The sequence below is a fragment of the Larus michahellis genome, chromosome 21 (assembly GCF_964199755.1).
Source record: "Larus michahellis chromosome 21, bLarMic1.1, whole genome shotgun sequence".
NCBI lineage: Eukaryota > Metazoa > Chordata > Aves > Charadriiformes > Laridae > Larus > Larus michahellis.
This window is the reverse complement of record NC_133916.1, coordinates 6136715-6162394: the sequence shown is the minus strand read 5'-3', so window position 1 is coordinate 6162394 and position 25680 is coordinate 6136715. Positions and strand designations below refer to the sequence as shown.

General features: G+C 54.4%; 1 protein-coding gene across 5 annotated transcripts in view; it reads left to right on the top strand.

Annotated features, from left to right (window-relative positions):
- PLXNA2 (plexin A2) overlaps positions 1-25680 on the top strand; it is a 173998-nt gene that overhangs the window by 102815 nt on the left and 45503 nt on the right. For 4 of the 5 annotated variants that reach the window (XM_074564009.1, XM_074564007.1, XM_074564005.1 and 1 more), the window contains exons 5-12: positions 1543-1643; positions 6812-6935; positions 7883-8036; positions 9162-9258; positions 12464-12578; positions 22823-23023; positions 24871-24967; positions 25298-25491. In XM_074564009.1, coding sequence (XP_074420110.1) covers positions 1543-1643; positions 6812-6935; positions 7883-8036; positions 9162-9258; positions 12464-12578; positions 22823-23023; positions 24871-24967; positions 25298-25491 — 1083 coding nt within the window. Of the gene's footprint in view, positions 1-1542; positions 1644-6811; positions 6936-7882; positions 8037-9161; positions 9259-12463; positions 12579-14148; positions 16256-22822; positions 23024-24870; positions 24968-25297; positions 25492-25680 lie in introns of those variants that run through there. The other variant, XM_074564010.1, reaches the window with a different exon arrangement.

The window sequence follows — 25680 nt, the reverse complement described above, 5'->3', positions numbered from 1 at the left end:
AGGGGGACATGCAGCCACGTGCTCAGATGAGACCCCAGGAGGGGCCCCTGGGTGCCTTTTGCAGCCAAAACCCAAACCCAAGCCTTTTTTTACCCCTCTCTATTATTCCATCGCTCTGCATTTCTCTTCTCCATTTCTGAAGCTCTTTACAGGCTAAATGCATCCCCAGCGTACCTGGCCCTGCCTCTCGCACCCCCTCGGTCCCTGCCCTGGCATTCCAGCTCCGGGGCCACTTTGCTCTTGGCACACCCCAAGCTGAGCCCCGTGCCCGTCCTGCGGACTGCATCTCGTCGGAAAAAAAATGCCCATCCCCGCACAGTTTTTTGTTTTGGGAAAAGCTGTTGAGTAGGGCTGAGGAAACAAGAAGAATCGCAGCCCTATTGGTGTCGTGTTTAGAGAGGAACTGGGTTCTCACTGTGTCAACAGCACTTGGCGTGAAAGTGGCCGTTGTGTGGCGAGACACTGCTCCTTTCACCCCGCGCGCCCCAGCTGCTGGGAGCCGGGCGCTGTTTTGACGGACAGAGCGAGTGCGACGCCGACAGTTGTTTTAATTTCCAGCCAGTTGCAGGCATCGCTCCCGGGGCCCGAGGGGAGCGGCCAGCCCCCGGCTGTGCTGGGGACGGCAATAATTATTTACAGTATTTGATAATAGAGATGTAAATAGAGGGCCAGTGCAGGAGCACCGCGCTGCGGCGTCAGGACAGGCAATGCAAACGTACCGTGCCTGCCCGAGGTGGCGAGGGGCGGGCTGGAAAGGTTAAAGTGGAGTTTCTTCACTGGAGTCAAGCGGCGACCCGTGGTTAAAGCTGGGTGTCATTTTGGAGCCGTTGGGGTTTTCGGTGCTGATAAACGGGCCAGGACTGTGCTACACCTCGGCGTCGTGCAGGGGTGGGCGACCTTTGGGGTGGGTGATACAAGCGAGGGGGGGCTGCAGCAGCGATCCGGGTTGGGGTTCCCGCAGGCACTTCCCCTTCTCTTCTGCTCCAGTATCTCTGGCCTGGGAGAGACGGGCAGCCCGCAGGGGGGACACGCATGGGGTGGCCAAGTCCACGCTGGTGCTGGAAGGGCTCAGGAGGAGCAAGCAGTGGAATACCCATGCAGGCTAAATAATCTGCCAACCTGCAAAATCCCAATGGTTTTTATTCCCTGCCAGCTTTCCTCCCCGAAGCAGCTTCCCCCGCGGCGAGTGTAAGATAGCAAGCTGTAAATCAGGGAGGAGAGGACGCAGGTTTCACCCTGGAGCGTCCCCGGGGGCTTGGGAGGGTTCCTGGTGCCAGGGGCTGGCCGGGTTCCAGGCTGCGGCTCCGCTGCGCCCGTCATTCATGGCGTGGCTGCGCCCGAGGGATGCAGTGACTTCGTGGCTCAGTCCCCAATATTTCCTCCTCGTGGCTGACTTCTGCGTGGATGCTGAAACAAATTCATTTGTGAATCGCTGTTGTGTTACTCGCCTCAAAGCGGCAAAGCGGGACCCAGAGCAGCTCTCGCTTGGCTCCCCGCCGTGCGGTGAGGAGCTCTGAGCCCCTGTGTTTGCTTCCTCCGCAGGTGTCCCGGGTGCCTGTGGAGTCCTGCGAGCAGTACACGACCTGCGGGGAGTGCCTGAGCTCGGGAGACCCCCACTGCGGCTGGTGCACCCTCCACCACATGTAAGTCCAGCCTTGGCTGTTTCGTTTGAGCTGCTGGTGGTGATCATAAACCCAGCTTTCGAAGCCACCACGCAATCTTTGCAAAAATGAATTAGGTTGAAGTTCCTTAAATCCGTTCTTCCCTTCCCTGGACATTCACTGCATTGCAGCGCGGATGCCATTGAGAATTCCTGAGCTCCTGTGAAGATGTAAAGAAGAACAAATTCCTGCTTTAGGGTTTAGTATTTAGGAGAAGGTGGCATGGAGACGATGCGAAAGCAGAATTTAAAGCGGTGGGAGCAAAGGCCTCCTGTTTTGCACACTCCTGCTTGCCCAAGCCGCGAGTCCCTCCCAATTAATGGGGAATGTTTAAAGGCAACAGCAGACTTGATTGTATGAGTGGGACTTTGCTTTCAGAGAGGTTACAGCGCTGGAATGGAGCAGGGCAGAGCACCAAGCCCTTTTAGGTGTATTGGGAAGAGATATTTAAGTTCTGCGTGGCAAGGTGAGGGGCTGCGTGCTCCCGCTGTCCCCCGTGGGCAGAGCGGGCAGCGGGGCCGGGAGCTGGCAGCCCCTCACGCACATCAGCAGCCACAAAGGGATAAGGGTTGGGGTGGGTTGGTTTTTTTTCAGGGGAGCTCCAGGAAACACTCTCTGCATTCAGGAGGTGTCTGTGTCCTTCCTTTCTCTCCCCTGCCATAATAACGATCACTTCCTAAGGCGGAAGGGGGACCACCGGGCAAAGGCGGATCGGAGGAGGAGGGGAAAGCCTCGAGGAGCGGAATAGCAATCCCTCCGGCCGCATGCCAGCCCCAGAGCAGCCCCGTTAAATGCGCGGCAGTCGGGGCGGAGGCAGAGTGCGGGGACCCGCGGCGGCGCTTGGCCACGTGCCTGAGGAGCAGGTGCCGGAGGGGGAGCGGGGGGCGGCAGCTCCTCCGCAGATCCGGCCTGGATTCGCCACCTGTGGGCTTTGGGGTGCAAACTCGCCCCCCGCAGCTTGCTCGGTTTGCGGAGTCCCTGCCAGGCTTGGGGAGATGCAGGAGAAGCATTGCAGCCGCTGGCCGGGAGCATCCCTGGGCATCCGGCGGACCCCCGCAGGCAGGGGATGGGGGCAGCGGCAAAGCGGCCCCCGCCAGCAGCACAGACACGTGGGGCACAGGCGCCCTGGGCATCTTCTTTATTTTTTAGCTTTTTTCTTTTCAACAAGCCTGTCCAGCCCTGCAGCTAAGCCACCATATGTGCTGTTGCGTCTGAAAGTCTTTACTGTCACGGTGACTTTGTCAGAAGGAAGTGATTGCCATCCCTTTGCCTCTTCCCTCGGGGCAGCCGTCCCCTCTGCCTTTCCAGCAGTTGGGACAAAAGCCATCTCAGCCTTTTGATAGGAAGAAATTGTTTGCTGTGAGGGCGGTGAGCCCCTGGCCCAGGTTGCCCAGAGAAGCTGTGGCTGCCCCATCCCTGGAGGGGTTCAAGGCCAGGTTGGACGGGGCTTGGAGCAACCTGGGCTGGTGGGAGGTGTCCCTGCCCAGGGCAGGGGGTGCCACTGGGTGGGCTTTCAGGTCCCTTCCAACCCAAACCATTCTGTGATTCTCTGATAAGGGAGGCGACAAGGAAGCGAGGAAAGGGGACATGATTCTATGATTCTATGATTCTATGATTCTATGACATGCTCTACCCAGCATCTGGCCTGAGCTGCGGGTCTGTGGGTGCTCCCCAGAACCAGCTGCAGGGTACGAGAGCATCCGCTGACCTGGGGACAGTGGCCTTTTAGTGGCTGGTGCTGCTGCGCCGTGCAGCGGGAGGGGACGGGGGGTGAGGGCGTTTGGAGCTGCTCCGCAGACCTCTGCAGCAGCGCCTCTGCAAGGATCACCGAGTGCTGTCCTAATGCTAATGAACTGAATCTTCATAAACCACCTGGGAAACAGGTAAAGGTTGTTATCTTCATTTTGCAGAGAGAAAACTCTCAATGTCAAGAGGAGAGAAAAGTGTCATTTCCTCCGCCCTTTTGGCCATGACATTTCGGCATTAACCTATTCCCAAGAAGGGTTTCTTCCCTGATGGTATTTCTCAACCCTCCCTTCGAGCATCTGCACTTTCATGGCCTGCTTGGAGCAATGATCATTTTTTTTAGCTTTTGTCTTAAGCTGTAAATAATTGAGTTTATCTTGCTGTTCCTGAAGCCTCTGTCATATTTGTTTGGAGGCCCCAAGTGCCGGAGTGTTTGTATTTAATTTGTCATCTCTCTCCTCTAATTCTTACGTGTCCCTCCTGCCAGATGGACCAGCTGCTGCTTTGCTGAGCGGAAGGGCTGCGGGTCAGGGTGCGATGCTCACGCTGGGGCTTCTGAGGGCTGGTGAAAAGAGTGAGGGGCGGAAAAGGAGAAGTTTTTGTCCTTGAAAGAGCAAGGGAGCGGCTGGCCGCCGGCGCGAGCCTGGCTGTGGTAAACACCGGCACCGAGCCACACTCGGGGATTGAAATGCAGTTGTTTGTTCCTGCTGCTTGCTGGGGGTTTTGCTCCTCGGGTTCGGGGGTAGCGAGACCCTCAGGCAGGTCGGGAATGCCTGGGCAGAGCTGTGTCCTGCGAGGAGCGGGACAGGGCAGCGCTCAGGCAGCTCCTCTCTGGGCACTCGGCAGCCACGTTTGCAATTGCCGGAGCTGGGAGCGCGGGCATGCAGGTACTGAGCTATCAGGGAGCCAAGACAAAATCAGAATTTTAAATGATGTGTTGGATGTCTGAACAGGTACAGTTGTGAGATAGATGGACAGACCACCGCTCCAATCCAGGTGGCATCAGGCAGCACGTCCTGCCTTCCGTGCTGGCAGAGAGGAAAAATAAAGCAAAAGTGAAAGGATCTGAGTTGTCCTGGGATAAGCTGTCATTATCCAATATTACATAAAGCTTTTCTTGTGGGCTGGTTATGAATTACTGTCTCGTAGAGGCCCGGTCAGGCTTGAGGCTGTGCTGCACGGTGGGGTGCTTGCATACACGTGTGCTTACCTGGAGTGAAGGGCAGTGATAGCGGCGACGCTGGTGAACGAGCTCCCTGTGAGGATTCCATCAGTGAGCTCCGGAGGCAGGACTCGGTCCTGCCGGCAGCGCAGGCTGGCCGGGGTGGCTCTCGCGATGGACTTGGACCCAGGACGCAGCCCACGGGCTGGGCACGGCCACTGGAGCAGACCCAGAACTTCTGCCCTAAACGAGGTGCTTGATGAGGTGGTGGCCGTGGGCAGCACCTTGCGCCGGGCTCTGAGGAATCCTGGACATGGGAGATTTGAGAAGATGCTAAAAACCAGGAGGAAAGGCAAGGTGCTCATCCTGGAGGGCTCCTCTGCTCACTGGGGGACTCCGGGGCAGCATCGCGATGGCCGAGCATCCCGTCCCTGCCCAGCGCCTCCGCTGTGTCCCCCCCACCGGGGATGGGGATGAACACCCATGAGAGTTCATCCTCTCCATGTGAGAGAAGGATCTTCTGCTCCTCCTCTTCTACAGCCAGCGCTCCTTGGGAGCACGCGGAGGCCTCAAGGAGATTGTTAAAGAGTCTCTTCAGCCCAGTGGGATTTGAAACCTGCGAGACTTCCATATGCTGCTCTCTGCAAGTGTGTTATTGTCTACAGACCTATTTATCTCTGTTAGGGCTGTTGCCATAAATAGTATGATAAAAAAGAGCCATTCCAGCGAGTCAATGAGATAAAGGCTCCAGTCAAGAGCTCACTTTAAAGCTATCTTACAGATTCACTTAAACCTCAATAATTCTTCCTTTGGCAGCATTCATATTTAGCTCCATTATACTCCAAAAAAAAAAAAAAGGAAAGAAACCCAGAGGGTGAGGAGGAGGACAGCAAGACTGTTTGCTGGGCATCCCACGGGTGGTTTGGAAAGGGAATGTGTAAACTCCGCTTTCCTCCATCAAGAGCAAACGGCCTCGCAGGGGGGATGGAGTCCACCCTGTCTGGTTTTGCCGGGTGCCTGTCAGGAGTCAGAGCTCGGCGCGGTGGCAAAGCTCAGCCTCTGCGTGGGCAGGGGGTGTTCTGTTCCTGCTGATGCGTGTGTGTGCCTGAGAGCGCCCGAGCCGCTCCCCAGGGGAACCAGGAGAACAAGCCGTTTGACAGCAGCACCTTGTTAATTTGAGTAACATATACACACCAGTAACTGTCAGAAGGGAACTTGCTGGTGGCACGTGGAGCTGGTGACAGCATCTCGATCCTCTGACCTTTGCGCCACCGTTTGAAATAGGGTCCAAGATCAGCAGTGAGTGAAAAGCGATAAAGTTTGCTGATACCTTGTGAAGACCATTAGCACCAAAAGGCCAATGTGTCATCTGCGCCCGGGGAAGGGGCCTGGAAGAAAAAGATTTCCCCCAAATGACATGAAATAGAAGATCGCTGAGGGATGCCAGTGCTGTGCCGCAGTCTCGGGGATCCGCTTTGAAACGCTGATAATTCTTCCTTGGTTTCCCAGCGGGTGCTCCTCTACCTGCTGGAAGCAACTTCACTTTGCTCCACTGGAGGACACCTGCAATAAAAAAACCGGGATAAGGTGCCACCCTGGAGCTCGCGGGATGTGAGGAGCCGTCCTAGTCACTTCGGCATGCTCGGCAGCTTGCATTCCTGACGGCGGGCATGGGAGAGAGCTGGGAGCCCAAGGCGTGAAACTGGACAAAGCATCAGCCGGCAGCTGCCAGAAAGTCCCGTCCCTGGCCCTGCCATGCTTCTCAGCTCCAGGAGGAGACGATTAATGAACTATGTGTTTTTGTTTTAATTAGAATGGAAGCATCGTCTTGTTACTGCCTGTTACTGCTTTACAGTTTAGTTTCTGTGCAGATTATGGATTTATGGCATGTAGGGGCCCCGGCCGAGCAGCAGCAGAGTGTCTGGTCACCCCGCGCCCGCAGCGCCCGTCCTGGCACGGGGCACTTAGCAGCTCTGGATTGTGTCCCAGTGCAGGAGGGACCGGGAATCTCTCCTGAGATACTGTGATTTGTCTTTCCTCTGATCGCAGAATATTTTTCAGTGCCCTTTGGTCCTAACCTGGCGTCTGTGCCCGACGCCTGGTCCCGGCGCAGAGTATCGCCCTGCTGATGACTCCCCTTTCCCTCGGCCGAGGCTTTGCCCTCCTGCTTAGCTCGCCCCCGGTGCTGTTTGACATCTTCCCCGGGCGCTCTGGGGCTCTGATGTGTGCTCCTGTGTGGCAGGTGCTCCCCGAGGGACAGCTGCGAGCGAGCCGACGAGCCCTACCGATTTGCCGGCAGCATCAGCCAGTGCATGAGCATCACCGTGCAGCCCAGCAGCATCTCCGTCTCCCAGCACAGCCTCCCGGTAGGTGCTGCTGCCAGCGGGGAGGGGGGCGGCCCTGTCACTGAGAGGCATTTCCAGCATATTTCAGATTCACAGCGAACACTCCATTCTCCACCTTTTCTCCCTGCCCATCGGCACAAATGTTTTCCCATGAAGTCAGGGACTGGTGAGGAAAGGGGTCATCCGAGCCGGGGAAGAAGGGGGTGGGAATGGCAGAAACAAATTCCCCTTCCCCTTGGGCCTCAGCTCGCATTTCTCTTGGTCCGGTTTCATTAGCTGTTGAAAGGGAAGGCTTTGTTTCCCAAAAAGCTCATCTGTGAGCTGTGCTCAGGCCTGGCTCTCTGAAGCATCCCAGCTGCTGCTCTCCGAGCCCCCCAGCACCCAGCGGCAGCTGGCCTTGCTGCAGCCCCTTCCCGAGCCCCCCGCCCTCCCACACTCCGTGTCGGAATGGTGTGGGGCTCTTGGCAGGGGGCATGCGTCCCTTCGGGCACCACTTTGCCGTGGGGATGGTCCCCATTCGTGCTGGGGTCAGTCTCGTTTCTGCTGGCCATGCGGGCCGTGGGGGCTGCGGTGCGTGCGGGGGCTTGGGGGCACTCGCTGCTGCTCTCCCTCCCAAGAGGCAACGTGCTGCGGCTGCTGCCGCAGGTGGCATTGAGGGTGGCGATGCTTCCGTCGAGCAGCCAAGGGGACAAAAAGCTGCCATTGCCACCTCTCTTGAACTGCAGTACCCAAAGGCTCAGCAAGGCGGTTTTGTGTCGGTAAAGAACCTGCATCCTTGGCTTTCATTTTCCTCCTCCGCTTCCCATGAAAGGGCAGCTGGCTGCCTCCTGTGGGCGGACGGGTAATTTAAGGGGGTCAGTATTGAATGGGAAAACAGCAGGTACTGAAAACGTGGAGGAAAGTCGGGCAGCTCTGACCGCTAACAGATTGCTGGCTGTGTTTGGTTTCCCCCCCCTCCCCGGCTGCAGCTCAGCCTGCTGGTGAGCGATGCTCCAGACCTGGCGGGCGGCGTCACCTGCCTCTTCGGGAACCTGACCGAGGTGGAAGGGAAGGTTTCGGGCAGCCGGGTTGTGTGTGTTTCGCCAGCAGCGAAAGATGTTCCTGCCATACCTGTGGATCAGGGTAAGTAACTGGCTTCTGGGCAGTCATGCGACATCTGTGCCACCGCAAAGTGGAAGCATCTGCTGGGTGGAGCAGACCCTTTGGGGCTGCTGCTGGAGAAATCCATGCTCCTGTCAAAGACCGTTGAGTCCAGGGAGCTAGATGTGCTTTGTCCTTAAGGAATGCATCCCACACAGGCTGGGAGCAGGCAGCACCATATGCTTGCCCTGTCCCTACGCCCTCCCTGCGCTGCCAGACAGGTCCCCAAGACAGGACAGGAGCCGCCTGTCCCCCCCGGGGTGGCTCATGAGTGGGACAGGGGCTCCCAGCCTTCCCATGCTGGGTGGATCTGGAAAGCAGGAGCCCTCCCCTCGGCCTGGCTCAGCACCCACAAGTAGGTGGATGCAGTTTCTATTTTTCAGTCCTGATCTTTGGGTTGTTTCTTCATTAATGTCACTGCTGTCATATTTTCTCTTCCCATAACCAAAACGCTACTTGCTTAAAACTCATTTTCTCCTTGGCATCCTTCCAGGTGTCAACTGTGCTTCCCTGCCGCTATCTTTGTATTTCTAAGGCATTATATGGAGCCTGAGACTCCGTGAACACTGGGGGCCGAGAGCCACCGTGGTAGCAGACCAGTGTAGGCTTACCCACAGCAGCTCTGGAAGAGCAATCTGTTCTTAATTAACCCAGTGCTGAGGCTCCTGAAGAGCTTCACTAATGCCCTCGTTTCCAGCATTGTCTCTGATTCAGAGTAGACTGAATTAGTGTGTTTATACTGGAGACAGAATCCTTGTAGGGAACAGGCTGAGAACCCACACTCATTTCAGCTGTGACCCAAGGCAGCCTTTAGACCCCAATGCCTTTTGCCATCGAGCCTGATTTGGTTTGGAGGCATCGCTGGAGCACCCTGGGGTGCTCGAAGGCAGGGTCTGGCCGGGGGGATGCTCAGCCCCCAGCTTGGGGAACTGCTGCAGACTCACCCACGGGTGAGGGTCCTGATGGCAAGGAGATGAAAGCAACCTGACTTCCACCTTCAGCAGATGGCTCAGCATGCTGGCAGGCGGGGAGCGGGTGCCCCCGCGTCTGCTGTTGCTGCCTTCATTACTGCTGCGGGGACTGACGGGCTCTGGTTTGCGTCCCCAGACTGGTTCGGCGTGGTGCTGCAGCTGAAGTCGCGGGAGACGGGGAGGACGTTTGTCAGCACGGAGTTCAAGTTCTACAACTGCAGTGCCCACCAACTGTGAGTGCTCCCTCCCCATCTCCGAGAGGAGCCAAACACTGCATGAAAAGAGAAAGGGCTGGGAAATGGGTGCTGGGCTCCAGGACCAGCCTGGGGGGGTTATCGCGCTGCTTGGTTCAGCCAGCAGACACCTGCGGTAGAAGAGGAGCCCGCCGGTCCCTGCCTTCTCTGAACTCCTCTGGGTGCCTGTGGTGCTTTCTCTGCCTGGTGAGACGCAGGCGGAGTGAGCCTGAAAAAACCTTAACCTGCTGGTGCCCCCAAGCTGCGCGATCCCGCAACTGTGAACTCGGATCCAGCTTCACAGGCAGCTGGGCAAGGCAGCAGAGGGTCCAGGGTGGGGGGCAGCGGGGCGGTGGGCTGTGGGCAGCCGGAGGAGGCAGAGCCCTTCCACACTGCACCAGCCAGGAGTGCAGGGTGCTGGCTGCTGTGAGGATGCTCCATGGGATGAGAGAAGAGGGCATGGCCACCCAAGGAGAGAGCGGCAGGGGCTGACCTGGAAGTCTCCAGCCCTGGGGTCTGAGCGCAGTGGTTTATTTTAGATGGGGTGAGCAGGAGCTCCCTGCCGCCTGCCTGCCCCCGGGCTTGGGGCAGAGCCCCCCTGAGAGCCCGATACAGCTGCCCAGGCATGTGGCAGGCACCATGGGATGCTCCGTGGAGGGGCTCCATGGGGGGCTCAGTGCTGCTGAGCATCATGGAAACCTATGCCCCATGGGCACATCTGCTGCTGGAAGGCAGCACGCAGCTGGCTGGCCTTAAAAACACGTTTACAGACCTGAAGCGTTTATAGATTTCTCTCTGGAAACACAGCAAGCCCCAAAGCACCCAAATGAAGCGTGGGCAGGACCTGCCAGAAGTTGGATAGGAAAAGGCAGGCCTGACCCGCAGGGCTGGGCGGCATCTTGGGTGGCATCTCCGGCAGCCAGCTCTGCTCCAGGAGCGTGATTTGCTGCTGGAGCTGCCCGGTGGGAGTCAAGAAGTGCCAGCACAGGGTCACTCCCCATCTTTCTGCATTAGATTTGAAGCCTCAAGCCACACGACCTTCCCTGCTGCACTTGGAAGCGTGCGCTGATGGGCTTGGCTGGCCTGCGGTTTTTCTAGGCGTGCATTCAATTTTTTAAAATTTTGGTTTGAGCCATAGCACAGAGCGGGGGTAGCAGGATGAAAGGAGCCCTGTGAGTCCTTCAGACCCCTGTGCTGCCTCTGCTGGTGGTCTGTGTCCCTTACCCCCGTGATCCCTGTCCCCTGCCGCGCTGCCCCTCGCACACAGCTCTGTCCCTCCGTCCCTGTCCCTCAGTCAGGCTGTACGGCACCAGCCTCTCCTCTGGCTGAGAGCGTTTGCAGTCCAGCGGTTCCTCTGCATCCTTGTGTTTGGGAATTTGCATGAGGGATGGCAGCACTGGGAGCCCTATTTTCACTTAGGAGCAGAGGTTTGAATCAGGAGAGGCAATGCATCTTTTCTGGCCTGTCATTTGGCTTCATCTGAGCGTGCCTTTCTACCAGCTCCTGTTTGGAGATAAAGTGCTAACGCGGTGGTAAATTCTGCAGCACTTACATCATCCCGAACTCGTTATCAGTGAGTTCAACAAGGGCAGGAGCCTGGCAGGAATGAATCACAGCATGCAAAAAGGAGGAAGGAATACAGGTGTCAGCCAGCAGAGGAGAGAGACCTATTGATCCTCAGACTCCTCACTGCAGCAGCGAGAGCGTTTGGAGAGGGCAGGGGAGCTGCCGAGCCCTTTCTGGCTGCGGGGCAGCACAAGAAGTGGTGGTGGTGGTGTGTGAAACACGTACCCCCTGGGAGGCGGCTCTAGGCTGAGAGGTGGTGACCTGCTGTAAGCCTCTGAGAGCTCAGCATCCTGCCGGGAGCCCCTTGTCCTGCTCAGCCAGGGCTGAAAGCAGCAGCCAGAAACCCACGGTGCGGTGAGTGATGCTGAACCAAGCCCTTGGCCTGGGTGGTTAGAGAGGTCCTCCTCCCCCGGACCCAGCGGTGCGAGGGCAAGCAGAGAGCTCCGTTGGCCCCAGACGGGAAAGCTGGAGGCCAAGGCAGGTGGGAGAAGGGCTACAGACCGAAATGGAGACAGAAATGGGTCAAACAAATAAGTAATTAAATAAGCTTGCAGCACTTGATATTATTGCCCAGATTTGTATATGCATGATTAGAGTAAGCTTCCTTGGCTATTAAGGTCACTACGAATGCATCAGAAGGAAAATACAATTGAGTTATTAAACCAGGCATTCTCGTGGCAGCAGCCCACGAGAGGCATTGCCCCAGCACCTCTGCCCAGCTGGCGAGAGACGCCCTGCCCAGAGACCCGCTGTCCTTGTTTTCCCGAGTTTCCTACCGAAGGCCACGCTCCCGCTCCCCTGGTGATGCTCATCCATCTGCCCTGACCCTGGGCTCGCGCCGGTGCATCCCTGTCCCCAAGCACTGCCTGCTTCAGGCAGCACCACGGTCTCTGGAGCCACAGGTTGCCACATGGAGCTGAATCCCATGGGATCCATGGAATTCCATGGGATTCAGCTTCTACGTAGGCCAGCAGACGGTCACCAGAACGCTGCCACACGGCAGGGAGGGCTGGCCTCCGAGATGGAGGAGGTGGTTACTGCAAATACCAGCAGCTGTCGTGGACCGTGCATCTAACTGGCAGCCAGTTAGTGTGGAATAAAACCCACCCAGGCAGTTCGCTGGCAGCTGGGCCACCCCCTGTCTGAGAAGGGTCTGCGTTCTTTCAGAAACATTTCATAAACAGTTAATGTCTTCCAACATGAATCAAAAGTGCTTGCTGGACTCTTTGCACTCCGAGGCCAAGCAGAAGTGTTACTGTTGACTTGAAGCATTCCTGACTAGGAAAACATGTGGTCCAATTTTTGCCAGGTCTGCCTTGCTTTCCACTTTCTAGAAACTAAAAATCAAGTTTGGTGTCTGTGCAATATTGTGCTTTATTTTACACCAGCGCAATGCTGTGCAATGAATCCCAACTTGTGTTTTATTACTGAATGAATTGTGAGGTTGTCTCAAGCCTGTCTTTCGAGTGTGTGCTTTCCCAATCCTGTTTCTTTCTTTTGTTGTATCAAAACACCCCTCCAAAGAAATAACTTTCCCAGGAAGGACCCTGAGCCTGGAGTCCTGGCTCGGCCTGTCCGTTACCGTACAGACCCCCGCAAGGTGATAACCGCCTCCCTGACTCCTCCGTTCTCCCCGCAGGTGCCTGTCCTGTGTGAACAGCGCTTTCCGCTGCCACTGGTGCAAGTACCGGAACCTCTGCACCCACGACCCCACCACGTGCTCCTTCCAGGAGGGACGGATCAACGTCTCTGAGGTACCGGACCGGGGTTTCAGTACTCCTGAGCTCGCTCCTCTTTGCTTGTCTATGACACAATTAGCATAATTGTGAGGTTTTTCAGCTTTCTGTGTGTCGGGGCTCCTCTCTCGGCTGGCATCGAAAAGTACAGATACAGCTTTAAAGGAGTGTAGCAAGAAAGTGTCAGTTTAGCAAAAACCATGTCCCGACCTGAATGCCAAAGCTGATCCCACCCTTGCTGCGTGGGTGCGCCCGGGCGCGACGATACCCGTAATTGCTGTGGTGCTTCCTTCAGGGGTCTCAGAGCCTCCTGCAGACCAGCGCGTTCCAGCAGCTCCGCTTTGCCTACGAGGCCTGCAGGGATTCGCCCCACGGCAAACAGCAAGTCAGGTGCAGAGCTCCTGGTGGGACTCCTTCGGTGGGTTGTGTTGGCAGGGCGGGAATTTATGGCAGGAGCCCGACTGTAAACTGATAAAGAAGGGAATTACAGACGTGAACAGCCCCAGACTTTGGAAAAGAAAATCGATTCAGGTTCCAGCCCCGTGGACCAGGAGCCATCTCTCTTAGCAGTTAATAAAAGGTGGGGGGCTTAAGTCCAAAAATGCTTTTAACAGTTGGAAGGAGGCATAGCCCATTAACGGCTCTGCCAGATCTTCTGTGTGTCCCGAGGCCAAGGGATCCATGGAGGAAAGGAGTTTGTTAGCACAAATTCCTGATGAAAGGTTACCACTAACCCCTTGGTCTGGGGTTTCTGCACCCGTTGTCTTGTCCGATTCCCGTGCTGCTGTCTGCGTCGGGTTCCCCAAATACAGAGCAGACACAGCCTCCGACGCTGGTGGAGTCCTGGTCTTCACCCTCACTGCCCCTCCACGTAGCTTTGTAGCGCCTGAAATGGGTGCAGGTCCTAAAGCTGGAGGGAAATGGAAGGTTTAAAAGGTGTTTTGAAGGTCCCGAGTGTCTTATAAAGTGGGAAAGGCAGCAGTGAGGACATGTACAAATACTGGAAAAGGAAAGGAGGGTAAGGTTAGCCAGCGTCAAGGTACAAACCCTTATCCGTGAGTAATGGAGGCAGAGAAAAGCAGGAGAGATGGGCCAGTGGAGTAAAACACTGAGCCGTTAAAAAGAAGGGACTGAAGCTGCCAGGCTGTGGCTATGCCAGTGGGAAACTTGAAACGTAACTCGTGGGTCTTTCTGGGTGAAATGCTGCCAGGAGGCACATCAATACAAGGCAAGGAACGTTAACGAACTGCATGAGTACGAACCTGGGTGGGAATCTGCAAGAGCAAAAGTGTGGACAGTGGCTGTCCCTGCCACCGGCAAGGGAGGAGCAGCGGGGCTCACGCAGCAGCCTCAGCGCGCTGCCCCGTGCGGCAAAGAGAGCGGATGCCCTAGGGGAAGCGTCCACCCTGGGGACAAACCAAAAGCTTTCTCAGTCCAGTTCAAAGTCAAAAAACTTCCTTTCAACGTAACAAGAGAAAGCAAAAACCTTTGCTTTTCCTTCTCTCAAGTGTCGTGGGGGTTTTTCTCCTTCACGCTCAAAGCATCGCTGTCTTCCCAGGCTTTGCAATTGTGGTTCTCCGTTTTATAGGTCTTCAACCCCATGATCTCAGAAGTGTTTGACGAGTCTCTGGTAAAGTGGGACAATCCCATTATCTCTGTTTTTCTCCTGGGAACGCACAGGACTTGCCTGAGATCAGACAGAGGGAGGGAGTGGAGGAGTTGGTATCTGCCAGTTCCTGCTGGGATCACAGGACTGTCGCGTCTCCAAAGAACTTCCTCTGTCGTCTTCATCTTGTAGAGGTGGTTTCTTACCAAGGGATGTTATGAGATATCTAACACCTTCCTGGTGGTTACTTTTGATAAGGGCTGATGGTAACGGTACAGATGCTCCGCTGTTTGTCATGACTTCTCCATGAAGTCGGCTCTGAACACACAGGCAAAGCCAACCACCAAAACCTCATTTGTTTGCTGATTGAAGGCGAATGAATTGCAACCTGCGTACACAGTGCAGCGCTAATGCCTTTATTATGGGCATTTCACTCCGGCTAACACAAGACATCAAAAAAACGCCTCATAAAGAGCTTCCTCTCTTAAAACAATTCAGATCCCAACGTTCTCCTTGTCTCATGGCCTGATGGATGAGCAAAATGGGTGTGCTTACCAAGATCGCTCCCTTCCTAGCAGAGGGTCGGTTGTGCCTGGGGCCGGCGCGGTGCTGCGGGTGCTGCGGTGATAACGGTGGCCGTGCCGCCACCACGGAGGGAGCAGCGCCGGCGCGGGCTGCCCTACTTTCGGTCCCATGTGCCTCTTCTCATGTAAGATTTGCACACGTGTTCACACAGGGCTGGAAATTTTCTCCTGCCTTTATATTTAATTTAAGAGAAAATATCTTGAATATTCCCTTTTACTCCTGGCCCATCAGAATTTGTGTCCCAGTGGGATTCCATGTGTAACGAGCTCCCTTTGATGCTGCCAGGAGTCCTCTGTCTTGAGAAGGGAAAAGAGCTCGGAGCATCAGCCGCTTTGCGAGGTGAAGGGGGAGAGAAAGCCCTTCTTTGTGAGCTGTACCCTTGCTCCGTGCGACCTTCTGGCTGTATTGACCGAGCTAAATGCTGCCTTTTTGCCCTACTTTCCATGAAAATACAGCCAAGAGAAGGAGCTTTTTCCGTCTCTCCGCCTGCCCTGTCAATAGGAATTCTTTGCCACCACCTAAGGGCAGAGCTGGGCGGTAGGGGCAGGGATGAGGAGGACGCCCCCCGGAGATGGGCTAGTGCTTCGTCGGGGCTAGTGGCCTGTGGAGCCATCGGTAAGTGATAACTGGGATGCTTGAGAGGAGATGCCCCTTGAGGGTCAGACCTCTGTTTTGCGTCGCGCTGTTGTATTTGCGGAAGTGAAAATGTGCAAAGGCTGTTTGGTTTGGAGTCGTGGGCAGATAAATACGGAACCTTCACAGCCTTTAAAGCAGAGATGTCTTCCGGGACAGGGGTATCCTTGATATCCTCTCTCTGGTGGAAAGTTTCTGACGTGGGGTAAACCCAACTCTTTTGAGGCCTCTGTTTCGAGATGGCCAGTTCTCTAGGAGTTAATAATTAGTTAAGCAACTCTATTTTCTCACCCTTTTCTTAGCCTGAGGCTTCATTTGTCCGCAGAAGGTTCCTGCCCAGGCATTGCTATCCAAAGAGCAATGGGAAGGCAAAGGCCTGGGGCTGGCTTGCACCCACAAAAGCTGGGTTTCTCCAAGAAGAGGTCTCGTGGGTGTGTGGCACTGATTGTCTCGCTTTACAAAGCTTCAGATCAGGCCTGTGATACCATTTTAATGCGTCTGAGGTGGTTGGGTTTGTGTGTGTGTGTGAGGCTATAAGATGTCTCTCCCTAAATGTAAAAAACATGCAGATGAAGAGGAAATTAGATGCATAACTATATTGTTACACCCCATCCCAATGGAGAGCTAGAACCAAATAAATCCTATTAGTTTCCCAGACTGTGGGATCCCGTCCCTCTTTGATGTCCACTGTGTGTAGATAATGTCATTTCCATGTGTGAGATGCTGAATCGGGGACGGAGCGGTGCCGATTCTGGGAGTTTTAGTGCAGAGCCAGATGCCAGCTCTGGTCCAACTCCTTTAAATTCACATTGCTTTTAAAGCAACACCTTTGCTCCTGGCTGTGCCCTTGGATGCTGAGTGTTGCTTGATGCGCCTCAAAGGAAATAAAACAAAATCAAACCTTCCTCGTATCTGTCCTTACGTTCCCCACCATTGAATCCCTGAATGGGAACTATGATGTGTAGGAGATAACTCAGAGCCACGTCTAAGTCCCCCAGAGTCAGCAAATGACTTTGCTGGGTCACATCTAACTTCTGGAGAGATGCGTTTGGCTGAAAAAAGTACCAATAGTAACAAAAAGCCCAGCTGCAGCAAGATTAACTCATCTCAGTTCGAGAAGATTGGTTTGAGCTTATTGGCAGCACTTTTTTTCATCAATAGATTTATGATGTGTATAGCCTGCAGTGTCCGGAGGTGGGAGGATGCTCCACAGGGCTGCAGGGAGCCAGAGGGAGATGTTCCCACCTGGAACCTGCCCGTGTTCCAGGGAATTGCTCCCATCCTCACCTCTGGTACACAAAGGGTTGTTTGTAGGCGAGAAAAAGGCTCTCCAGCCTGCCGTGGTTTTTTGCACGGCTGTAAATATCACAGTACTTCATAAATTAATGTCGAAGACCCAGGTTACGGCACGCGCATCCAGCACGGAGCTCGGGACAAAAGGGCACTGGGTAGGAATTTACCAGCGAGAACAGTCTCGCTTCAGTTGCCTTTCTTTTCATGTTTGGTTTCTAAGGAGCGAGGTCTGCTCTCCTTTCCAGTAGCATAAATGAAGAATAATGTGTTTCCATGAGTGATGGGAACCGTAATTTATATCATTGGGAACACAACTGTGAGCCAGGGGTTTACATTCATGTGCCAGATTCGTTTATATTTATAACTTTAAAATATGTGTAGCAAGTTAACATTTGTGGAGGGTTTTTTTTTTTTTAAGATGAAAAGTATGAAAACGTTATATTTCCTTCCATTTGGACTAAATCCCATAGTCAAAAGAAATGCCTGCCATTTCTAGGCAATTTCTGCAAATAAGAGCAGAAGATTTGACCTACTAAAACTGCTCTGTTAAACACAAATAATAACCATGGGTGCTCTGTTCTACTCCAGAGGCAGATGCGTATTGCGGGTCTTTAAGGTATTTATAGACCTTGGAGTCTTTGAGGCTAAAAAGTGTCGGAGAAGCACAAAATGTCTTTGTAAATTGTGTGTGATGATACTTCATACGCGGAATATTCCCCCGGAGCCTGTGTCACTCATGCATCGGAGCCTTGTCTTCCTCCAGCAGATCTTCTGATTTGTGTTTATTCTGGTGTGCAGAAGTCAAGAAGGATAATGAGAGGATTCAGCATGTGTTTGTTTAGCGAGAGGAGGCAATAATGGCCTTTCTAACTCACTGCAGGATTTACTTCTCATGAATTAAAAAACAAAGTAAACTGATTATGGAACAAATTGTGTATTCCACTGGCTGCAGTCTCCCTTTTATTCTGTATTTTCTGGATGCTCGGCTCTTCCTGGCACTAGCATGGGAAAGTGCAGAATCGAGCACCCAGACCTGAGCCTCGCAAACTGGGGATGGTCTCGTTATTTACCATCGCGAGGGGACCTTTCCCACAGCCACAAGGCTCCCACTCCAGCAGCGGGACTGGTGCTGCCAGCTGCTTCCCAGTTCATCACGAAATTCCTATAAAGTGAATCAGTGTTGACAGAGGCGTTGCTAAAGCTGACAATATACCTCTAACAAAACAATTTCTGTTAGTGCTGGCTGCTAGATCTGGTAGCAGGTAGAAGAGGAGGTGAATCACAGAATCACAGGCTGGTGGGGGCTGGAAGGGCCCTCTGGAGATCATCCCGTCTGTCCCCCTGCCAGAGCAGGGTCACCCAGAGCAGGTGGCACAGGAACGCGTCCAGGCGGGGTTGGGATGTCTCCAGAGACGGAGACTCCCCCACCTCTCTGGGCAGCCTGTGCCAGGGCTCTGCCACCCTCACAGCAAAGAAGTTCCTCCTCGTGTTGAGATGGAACTTCCCATGGTCAAGTCTGTGCCCGTCGCCCCTTGTCCTGTCCCCAGGCACCACTGACAAGAGCCTGGCCCCATCCTCCTGACACCCCCCCTTGAAGTATTTATAAGCGTTGATAAGATCCCCCCCGAGTCGTCTTTTTTCCAGACTGAAAAGCCCCAAATCCCTCAGCCTTTCTTCATAAGAGAGTGGATGAACCAACCTGCCAGGAGAGCTGTCGTATGGCATCACCCCGTCAGCTCTGGGTGCGCAGCTGGGACCCTGCAGCAGCACCCACGTGGGACCCCTACCCTCTTGCCCACGCTCCGCGGGACATGGGTGCACGTCACTGCGGCAGCGATTTAAAATCAAAATTTAGAAACAAACAAAAAGAAGGCCTGAAAGCTGAAGGGTGTCCCTGGATGTGCGATGGCACGATCAGGGAGGAGAGGGGCCTCGGGCAGTGCGGTCTGCGTCTGAGCGAGCCCCGTGCCCTCCGCCAGCCCCGGCAGCGTTTGTGGCTCCACTCGCTCGGCTGATAAATTCAGCAGCCACCGCCAGCAGCACCACGGCTCCCCACGAGCACCCGGGGCTTGCGGCAGTGTGGCATCTTCCTACGTATCGCTCCATCCCAAAATGCCTATCCCCTTATTAGTGTGATCACTGTAGCTGTCAGCCAGCACAGAGGGTCTGCCTTTCCCGGCGTTCCCCCGAGCGGCGTGCACTCGCAGGCTGTGTTGCCTTTTTTTTCACCGGAATCTCAATGTGACGTTTTTCTCCCACTGAAACCAAAGGAAAAAAAATCTATTATGTCCTACTCATCTCTAATGATGGCAGAACAATTTTTGCTACCAGCATTTTCAGCACTAGAGAGCAGATTTGAAAATGTAAGTCCTCTCCCATGTCTCTAAAGCAAGAAGCATTTCTTTAACAGTCCTCTCACGAATGGCAGTGCCCAGGAAGGATAATGGTCCATAACATATTCATTATTTTCAGGACTGTGCACTGAGGTTCTCCCACCGGTGGTGTGGCTGGAGATTTTTTGTTTTCAATCATAATGTGATAAAAGATACTGCGGCTCCAGGATGCCTTTCCTCCCAAACGCGGGCTTTCTGCAGAGTGGGGACCTCTCTGGAGCGGAGCCGTTTGTCTCCCCTCGGTCCCCGCTGTGACTTTGAGGTTAAATGCAAAACCTGAAATGCAGCCAGAGCTCGGGCAGGAGGTGTTACAGGTGCACGGTGCGTAATGAGGAGGACGGAACGTGCGTGTAAAGCTCGGAAGAGCTGGCAGATGGATGGAAAACACCAGGAGTCTTAGGAGTTTGCTGGAGGTAAAGGCTGAGCTGGGGGTTGGACCCGTGATACCAGGGTCTGTGGGAACCTCAAAGCTGAGCTTCCCGGTGACGTTCCCTTCCTGCCTGTAAACCTGCTCCACTGCAGAAAAGGGCTTTCCTTTCCTTCCCAGCGTAGCCCGCTTTCTGGCTGTTGGAGTTTAAAATCGTTCTTGGCTGTTAATCCGTGAAAGTCCCTGTTAGAAATAAAATAAAAAATATATAAGGAAAAATGCTACTAAAAAGGTTTATGAGGCAGCACTTTAAGCTACTGGCTTCTCCAAACCGGGGCAGCATCTGTTTCTCATTTACAACTTGCCTGAGCCAGTAGCGAAACGCCATCCCGTCCGTCGGGCTGCGAGCTGGGGAGGCAGCGGGCTCCGGTGCTTAATGGTCATCAGCGGGAGATGGGGATTGTCTCCCTGGATACCCAGGCCTAGCGGGAGCCGGGAGAGGACGGCTCTCCTCGCGTTGCCATCCGGATGATTTACTTCAATTGCTAGGCAGGGTGGCAAAGGGCTTGGGATGCCAGTTTGGGATTTGGCAGAGGGGAGGGAGATGTCCATCAGGTTTTCTCTAAAACTTCTACTTTAGCTTGGGATTAATCATTCAGTGTGCGATACTTACAGGTACTTAGGTACCTAGTTCCATTAGATCAAAGCAAATTAGAGCTAAACAGAATGTAAATGCTTCTGACGGTCAGAGCCTTTGTGTCTGCGTGTTGCAGTTCCCCATATATAAATTGAGGAAAAACTGTCTCCCAGCGTGTTATGAAGAGACAATGTTTAGGATGTTGAGATCTTATGGGAGGAATGACATACGATTACCAGGCATCGATAGCTCTTTTTTTTGGTGGTTTGTCTCAGAGTATCCTTTAGACGTCGAGTTTGTGCCAGTGGGGACCTGGAGCTCTGCTCCTCTGTGCAATGAGGTTTGCAGGGAGAGTTTCCTTTTATTTTGCATTACGGCATCTTGCATAGTGAAGTCTTGAGCTACTGCAATATTAAAAACACGCTATTAATTTACAATTGCATTATTTTGGCCAGATAGCGGCAGAAGTGGAAACAAATGACACTTCTCTTTACTTGATGTTTTAATTGCTGTGCTTAGTTTTCAGAATATGTGGGTTTGGAGGCAGCAGCGCTTTGCTCCTTTCTCCATTATTGCAATCACACAGATGTTTGAAATATTTTCACATGGTTTTCAATGGAAAATTTAATAGGCTGCTTCCACTTTCATGGCATTTTGCAAACTGAAAAATGAGGCTGTTTTCAGAGACTGAGGAACTATCCTTACCCATTTTTTCGCTGCTTCCAGCTGAGAACTCCTGAGCCTTAACTTGTTTATGAAATTACCATCAGGGATGAAGTATTGTTCTGTATGTAATGCCAGCTTTTCACTCGCCCTTGGGCCAGTTTGGGAAGCCTTTGGGGTTCGGGGAGGAGCCCGTTCCATCCCGCAGGGGGTGGTAAAGCTGCAGGGGGCTGTCAGCCAGGCTCCTGCCCCGTGTCGCAGGGGCAGGACCTGTTTCATCTCCTCTCTCCTGCAAGAGGCTTCAGTTCCTCGTCAGGAAAGGCCTGAAGTGAAATGTCTTTGTGCTGTTTTGTCTCAGCCCCCCCCCTCCCTTCTCCTCCTCCGGACTCCCGCTGAGCAGCCTCTCCCGGCTCCTGGAGCTCAGCATCCCTCCCTTTTTCTGGTTCTCTCCCCAGTGCCTTGGCTCTGGCCTGGCAGGTGACAGATAGCGCTGTGAGGCTCCGGCTGTCACATACTTCTGCATTTGCATTTGACTCGGGAAAATACATTCCTGGAGCACCTCCCGATTGCATCCCAGAGGTGCAGAAAGGCTTTGATCTGCAGGGGTGGGGGGGCTGCTGCCCATTTGTTTGAATCTTGCTGAGCTGGGCTGGGGCATCACCTTGCTCCTGCCCGTGGGGCTGGCAGGGTCCCCATGGGGCTGGCAGGGTCCCTGTGGGGCTGGGGTTGCTCTTTCCAGGTTGATGTAAAAAGCCTTAGGGTGCCCGAAGGGACTGTGTCCAGAAGAGTTGGAGGCTTAAGGTTTTGAAGCTGTGAAGAAGGCAGAGACCTGGGGCATCCGAGCTTGTTTGGCATCCTTTGGGCTGGCCTTTCTGCTCACCTGATGGTCTCTCCGGTGAACACCCAGTGGCAGGAGACCTGCCGGTGGCATCACTTAGTGGTAATTTTGCTGTTTCCACAGTTCGTGAAATGACTTGTGGCACTCCCGGTCACGGCCCAGCATCCGCCCCACAGATACACACTGAGATACAGTTGTACAAAAATTAATTAGATTTTGTTTCAGTCCTCCCTCCTCTGGGAGAGATTCCTCCTCGGATCCAAGGACGGACGCTCTTTTGAAAGCCGTTAAGACCTTTATGGCCACTCTTAGCTGGGGGACACTCCGAGTTTATTGCAGATGCCAAACCCCTTGCTACGGTTCCTAAGAGAAAGCGCCAGTTTTGCAGACTAGCCGGAATTTCAGAAGGCCCGGGGGGATCAGGATTAGGGTGCTTAATCCCATCGGTGAAAAACCCATCCCTACTGTTCTGGATACTGACTGCAACCAAATCCTCCAGTCCTTGGATGTCCTCCGCTTCCCAGGAGCACAGAGCAGGGAAGAGCATTGCTTTAGAGACGGAAAGGGCAACTCATTCCCGCTTGCCCGCCTGGCTGGCAGAGGCAGGGACCCCCCTGGGGCCCCCCTGGTTAAGGGAAAACCAGGACAGCAGGAGCATCACCGTGAGAGGACAGAGGTGTCAGCGCATGGGAAGGCGTGAGCACAGATAGAGCAGAAATTAATGTCACCTCCGAAATTAACAGCACGCTGGGGTAGTTTTACTCAGATAAAGCAAAGCGGCCCAGTACCTGGGAGCGAGAGGGAAGCACATCCCATGCTGCTCAGTCTGGCTCTGAAGCGGCACACGGCCGAGGGGTGTGAGGAGGGGAACGGGGTTAGGAGGAGGCGCGGGGAGCGCAGCCCATCGCCCTCCCAGAGCAGCTGGTAACGCGGGAGGGCAGGGTGAGAGCCAGTGTCCCCGCAGATGAAACCCATGGCAAGCTCAGAGCGGGGAGGATGCCTTCCTTCTGTTCCCTGAATAGCGGCGTTCCTTCTTCTGCAGTGAGAAATTCAGCACCAGTCCCAGGGTGGGGGCACTGTAATGGGGGTTTCTTTATTTCTGCACTTAACCTGCAGCGTGGGTGGACTGAGAAGCGGCTGGTCCTGCGTGGGGGGGATGTGCTGGGACGTCAGCCCTGCTGCCGGAGAGCTGCCCGGACCCATGGACACACTGCTGTAACCTCCCCCTCTCTTTTATTGCCCCCCAGGACTGTCCCCAGCTCTTCCCCACAGAGGAGATCCTGATCCCAGTGGGAGAGGTGAAACCCATCACGCTGAAGGCCAGAAACCTGCCCCAGCCCCAGTCCGGCCAGCGCGGGTACGAGTGTGTCCTCAGCATCCAGGGCGTCATCCACCGCGTGCCCGCCCTGCGCTTCAACAGCTCCAGCGTCCAGTGCCAGAACAGCTCGGTGAGGGACCGGGACGGGAACCTGGCCAAGAGCTGCCCAAAATGGGGGTCAGCTCTGAAGGGGTTGGGCTCAGCCGCGGGGAGAGTGAAAAATCCCTGGGTTAAACGAATCCCGAATCCCAGGTGGGAACCCGCCGCGGGTGTGCGAGGTGTTTCATTACACCGGCCCGGAGAAGACCCTTTGTCCGGCGGTTCCCTGCCTGACTGCGGGGGGTCAGCGAGGGGAAGGGGAGGAGGAGGAGGGAGCCGAGGAAGGTGTTAAGACAGGCTAATTCACGCGGGGGAGATAAGGCGAATCACAGACCCCTTATCGGGGAGCTGTCGCATTCCAGGTCACGGTAGCTGGATGAATACCGTAATGCTGAAAAGCAGCGTGGTGCAGGGAAGGAGGGGGAAAGGAAAACTGCCAGGGGAGAGCACGGCGCGGCAGAGAGAGGGAAATTATCCGAATGCTGCTGCCGGAGAAGCAGGCAGGGGAGGATGGCTCTCCTCCGCAGGATGGGGCTCAGCCCTGCCAATGGAGCTGGTAGGATTTTAGCGCAGAACGCCCCAAGGCAGGTACTCGGGGATGCTGAAACATGGATGGCGAGTGCAGGCCGCCCTCCGAGCCCAGGTCTGGGTCTGGCGTGACACGCTTCAGCTGGAGGACAGGCAAGGAGGAGCACGGTCCTTCCCCGCCTCCCCGCACGTCCGGAGAGGTCCATGGGCAAACAGGGCACATCCAGTTTGTTTTAGGCAGCGGAACAGGGTCTACTTTAATATTCAGTGCAGATGGTCTTAAATTGTTAATGAAGTTTTGAATTTTTAAAAATTTCACTGGATATTTATATATCACTGGCCATCTTTGGGCCTCGCGGCTTGGTGGATAATAAATGTATTAATATTATATAGTACTTTTCCTATCCAAAGCGATTTATAAACACTGGAGAAGCACTTTTATTGCTGTTAGGCTAATAGGAAGCGGTAGGTAGAGAACGTAAGGGCAGTTCTGTGCTCACGAGCTCTACCACTGGTACAGAAGATCGAGTTTTGCACCAACTTAGTAAAGCCCAGGCGAGGTGAATCAGTACAACCACATGTAAGTTAAAACTGTACAATTATTGCACGGGGACAGAGAAAGCAGTCTGCTTTGGTTTAATCATCTTTCCCTCAGCCCGAAGAGGATGGCAGTCTTTGCTCACCTTTTTAAGTCTTTTTAACAGCTCTTGATCGACTTAAAGGGGGTGTCAGAATGAGGCCTCCTTGGGGCTAATTGTGATAACGGGAATTTCAGAACACACTGGGAATTCCCCTAAAGCATCCAGATGGACCCTGCCACGGCGCCCAGGATGTCCGTGAGATGGTGAATAATTCAATAATTCAAGGCAGTGCTCTCCTGGCCTGGGCTGAAGCACAGACCGGAGAAGAACCTCTCTGCACCATCTCTTTTTTCTCAGCTGTTGCCTATTTCATCAGCCAAAGCTCTGCAGCCTGATTTTTAAGCTCCCAGTCACACTAGGGTGCATGGTGACTGTGTTAGGAGATAGCCTGAAGGCAGCAGTCCTTCCAGTATGATTAAGTAGAGGGGCTGTATTGATAAGCTAGAGACTGAGTGACAAGAGCAACCACTGTGAGTGGAATAATTAATCTATTACCTCTCACAAGGACTAGATCTGATTTAATTATCTCTTCCTGGTGAGGAGGGAGGGAGTCAAAGCAGGACCCTGGAGATGAAGTGTAGTGGTTCAGACATCAGCACGCGTTTTTAAGCAGAGAATAATCATGGTTTCTTGAAAAAAAAATAAAATTCTTTTCCTGTTAGTGTCCCTGATACATCCTCCCAAGCATTTCATTCTCCATCTTCTTCAGTATCTCTACGATGGGATGGACATAAGCAACTTAGCAGTGGACTTTGCTGTGGTGTGGAACGGGAACTTTGTTATTGACAACCCAGAGGACCTGAAAGGTAACGTCCGCGTGAGTTGGCTCCCAAGTCGGGGGTCGGAGGGCGGTGATGGGGGTCGGGGGGTGGCTGTGGGGGCAGAGTGGCGTTAACTGCGCCACTGCAGCTGCAGGCAGGGCCCTTGTGGTCTCGGTGGGTCCCGCTTTGGGTGAGAGCAGCTCACTCTGCTCCAACGATAGCGGAGCTCACTGAGCACCACCGGTACAGCCGTGGCTTTGGGAACCGCGTACGCTCGTTCAGTCAGAACTCAACGTGTGCCTTTGCCGTGAGTCCAAGAGCAGCTGTGCTCCTCAGGAATATTTCCATTCCCGGCTTGTCCCCTCTTCCCTGCAGTGCACCTCTACAAGTGCGCAGCCCAGCGCGAGAGCTGCGGGCTCTGCCTGAAAGCCCACCCCAAATTCGAGTGTGGCTGGTGCAGCAGCGAGGCCAAGTGCACGCTGCGGCCGCACTGCGCCGCGGCCCCCGCGCAGCCCTGGCTCGACTGGTCCAGCAGGAACGTCAAGTGCTCCAACCCCCGCATCACCGAGGTAAGAGCAGTCTCCCACCCCCTTCTCCTTCCAGAGCGGGTTTGTGTCTGCCTCCCTCTCCTCTGAAAAATCCGCCAGCGCTGAAGAACAGGGAATAAAACGCTCCGTTACTTTGCTGTGAAATTAATGTGCGGATCCGCCGGCACGTGGCGGGGTGTGCAGCCACTGTCCCGCCGAGCAGCTGCCGCT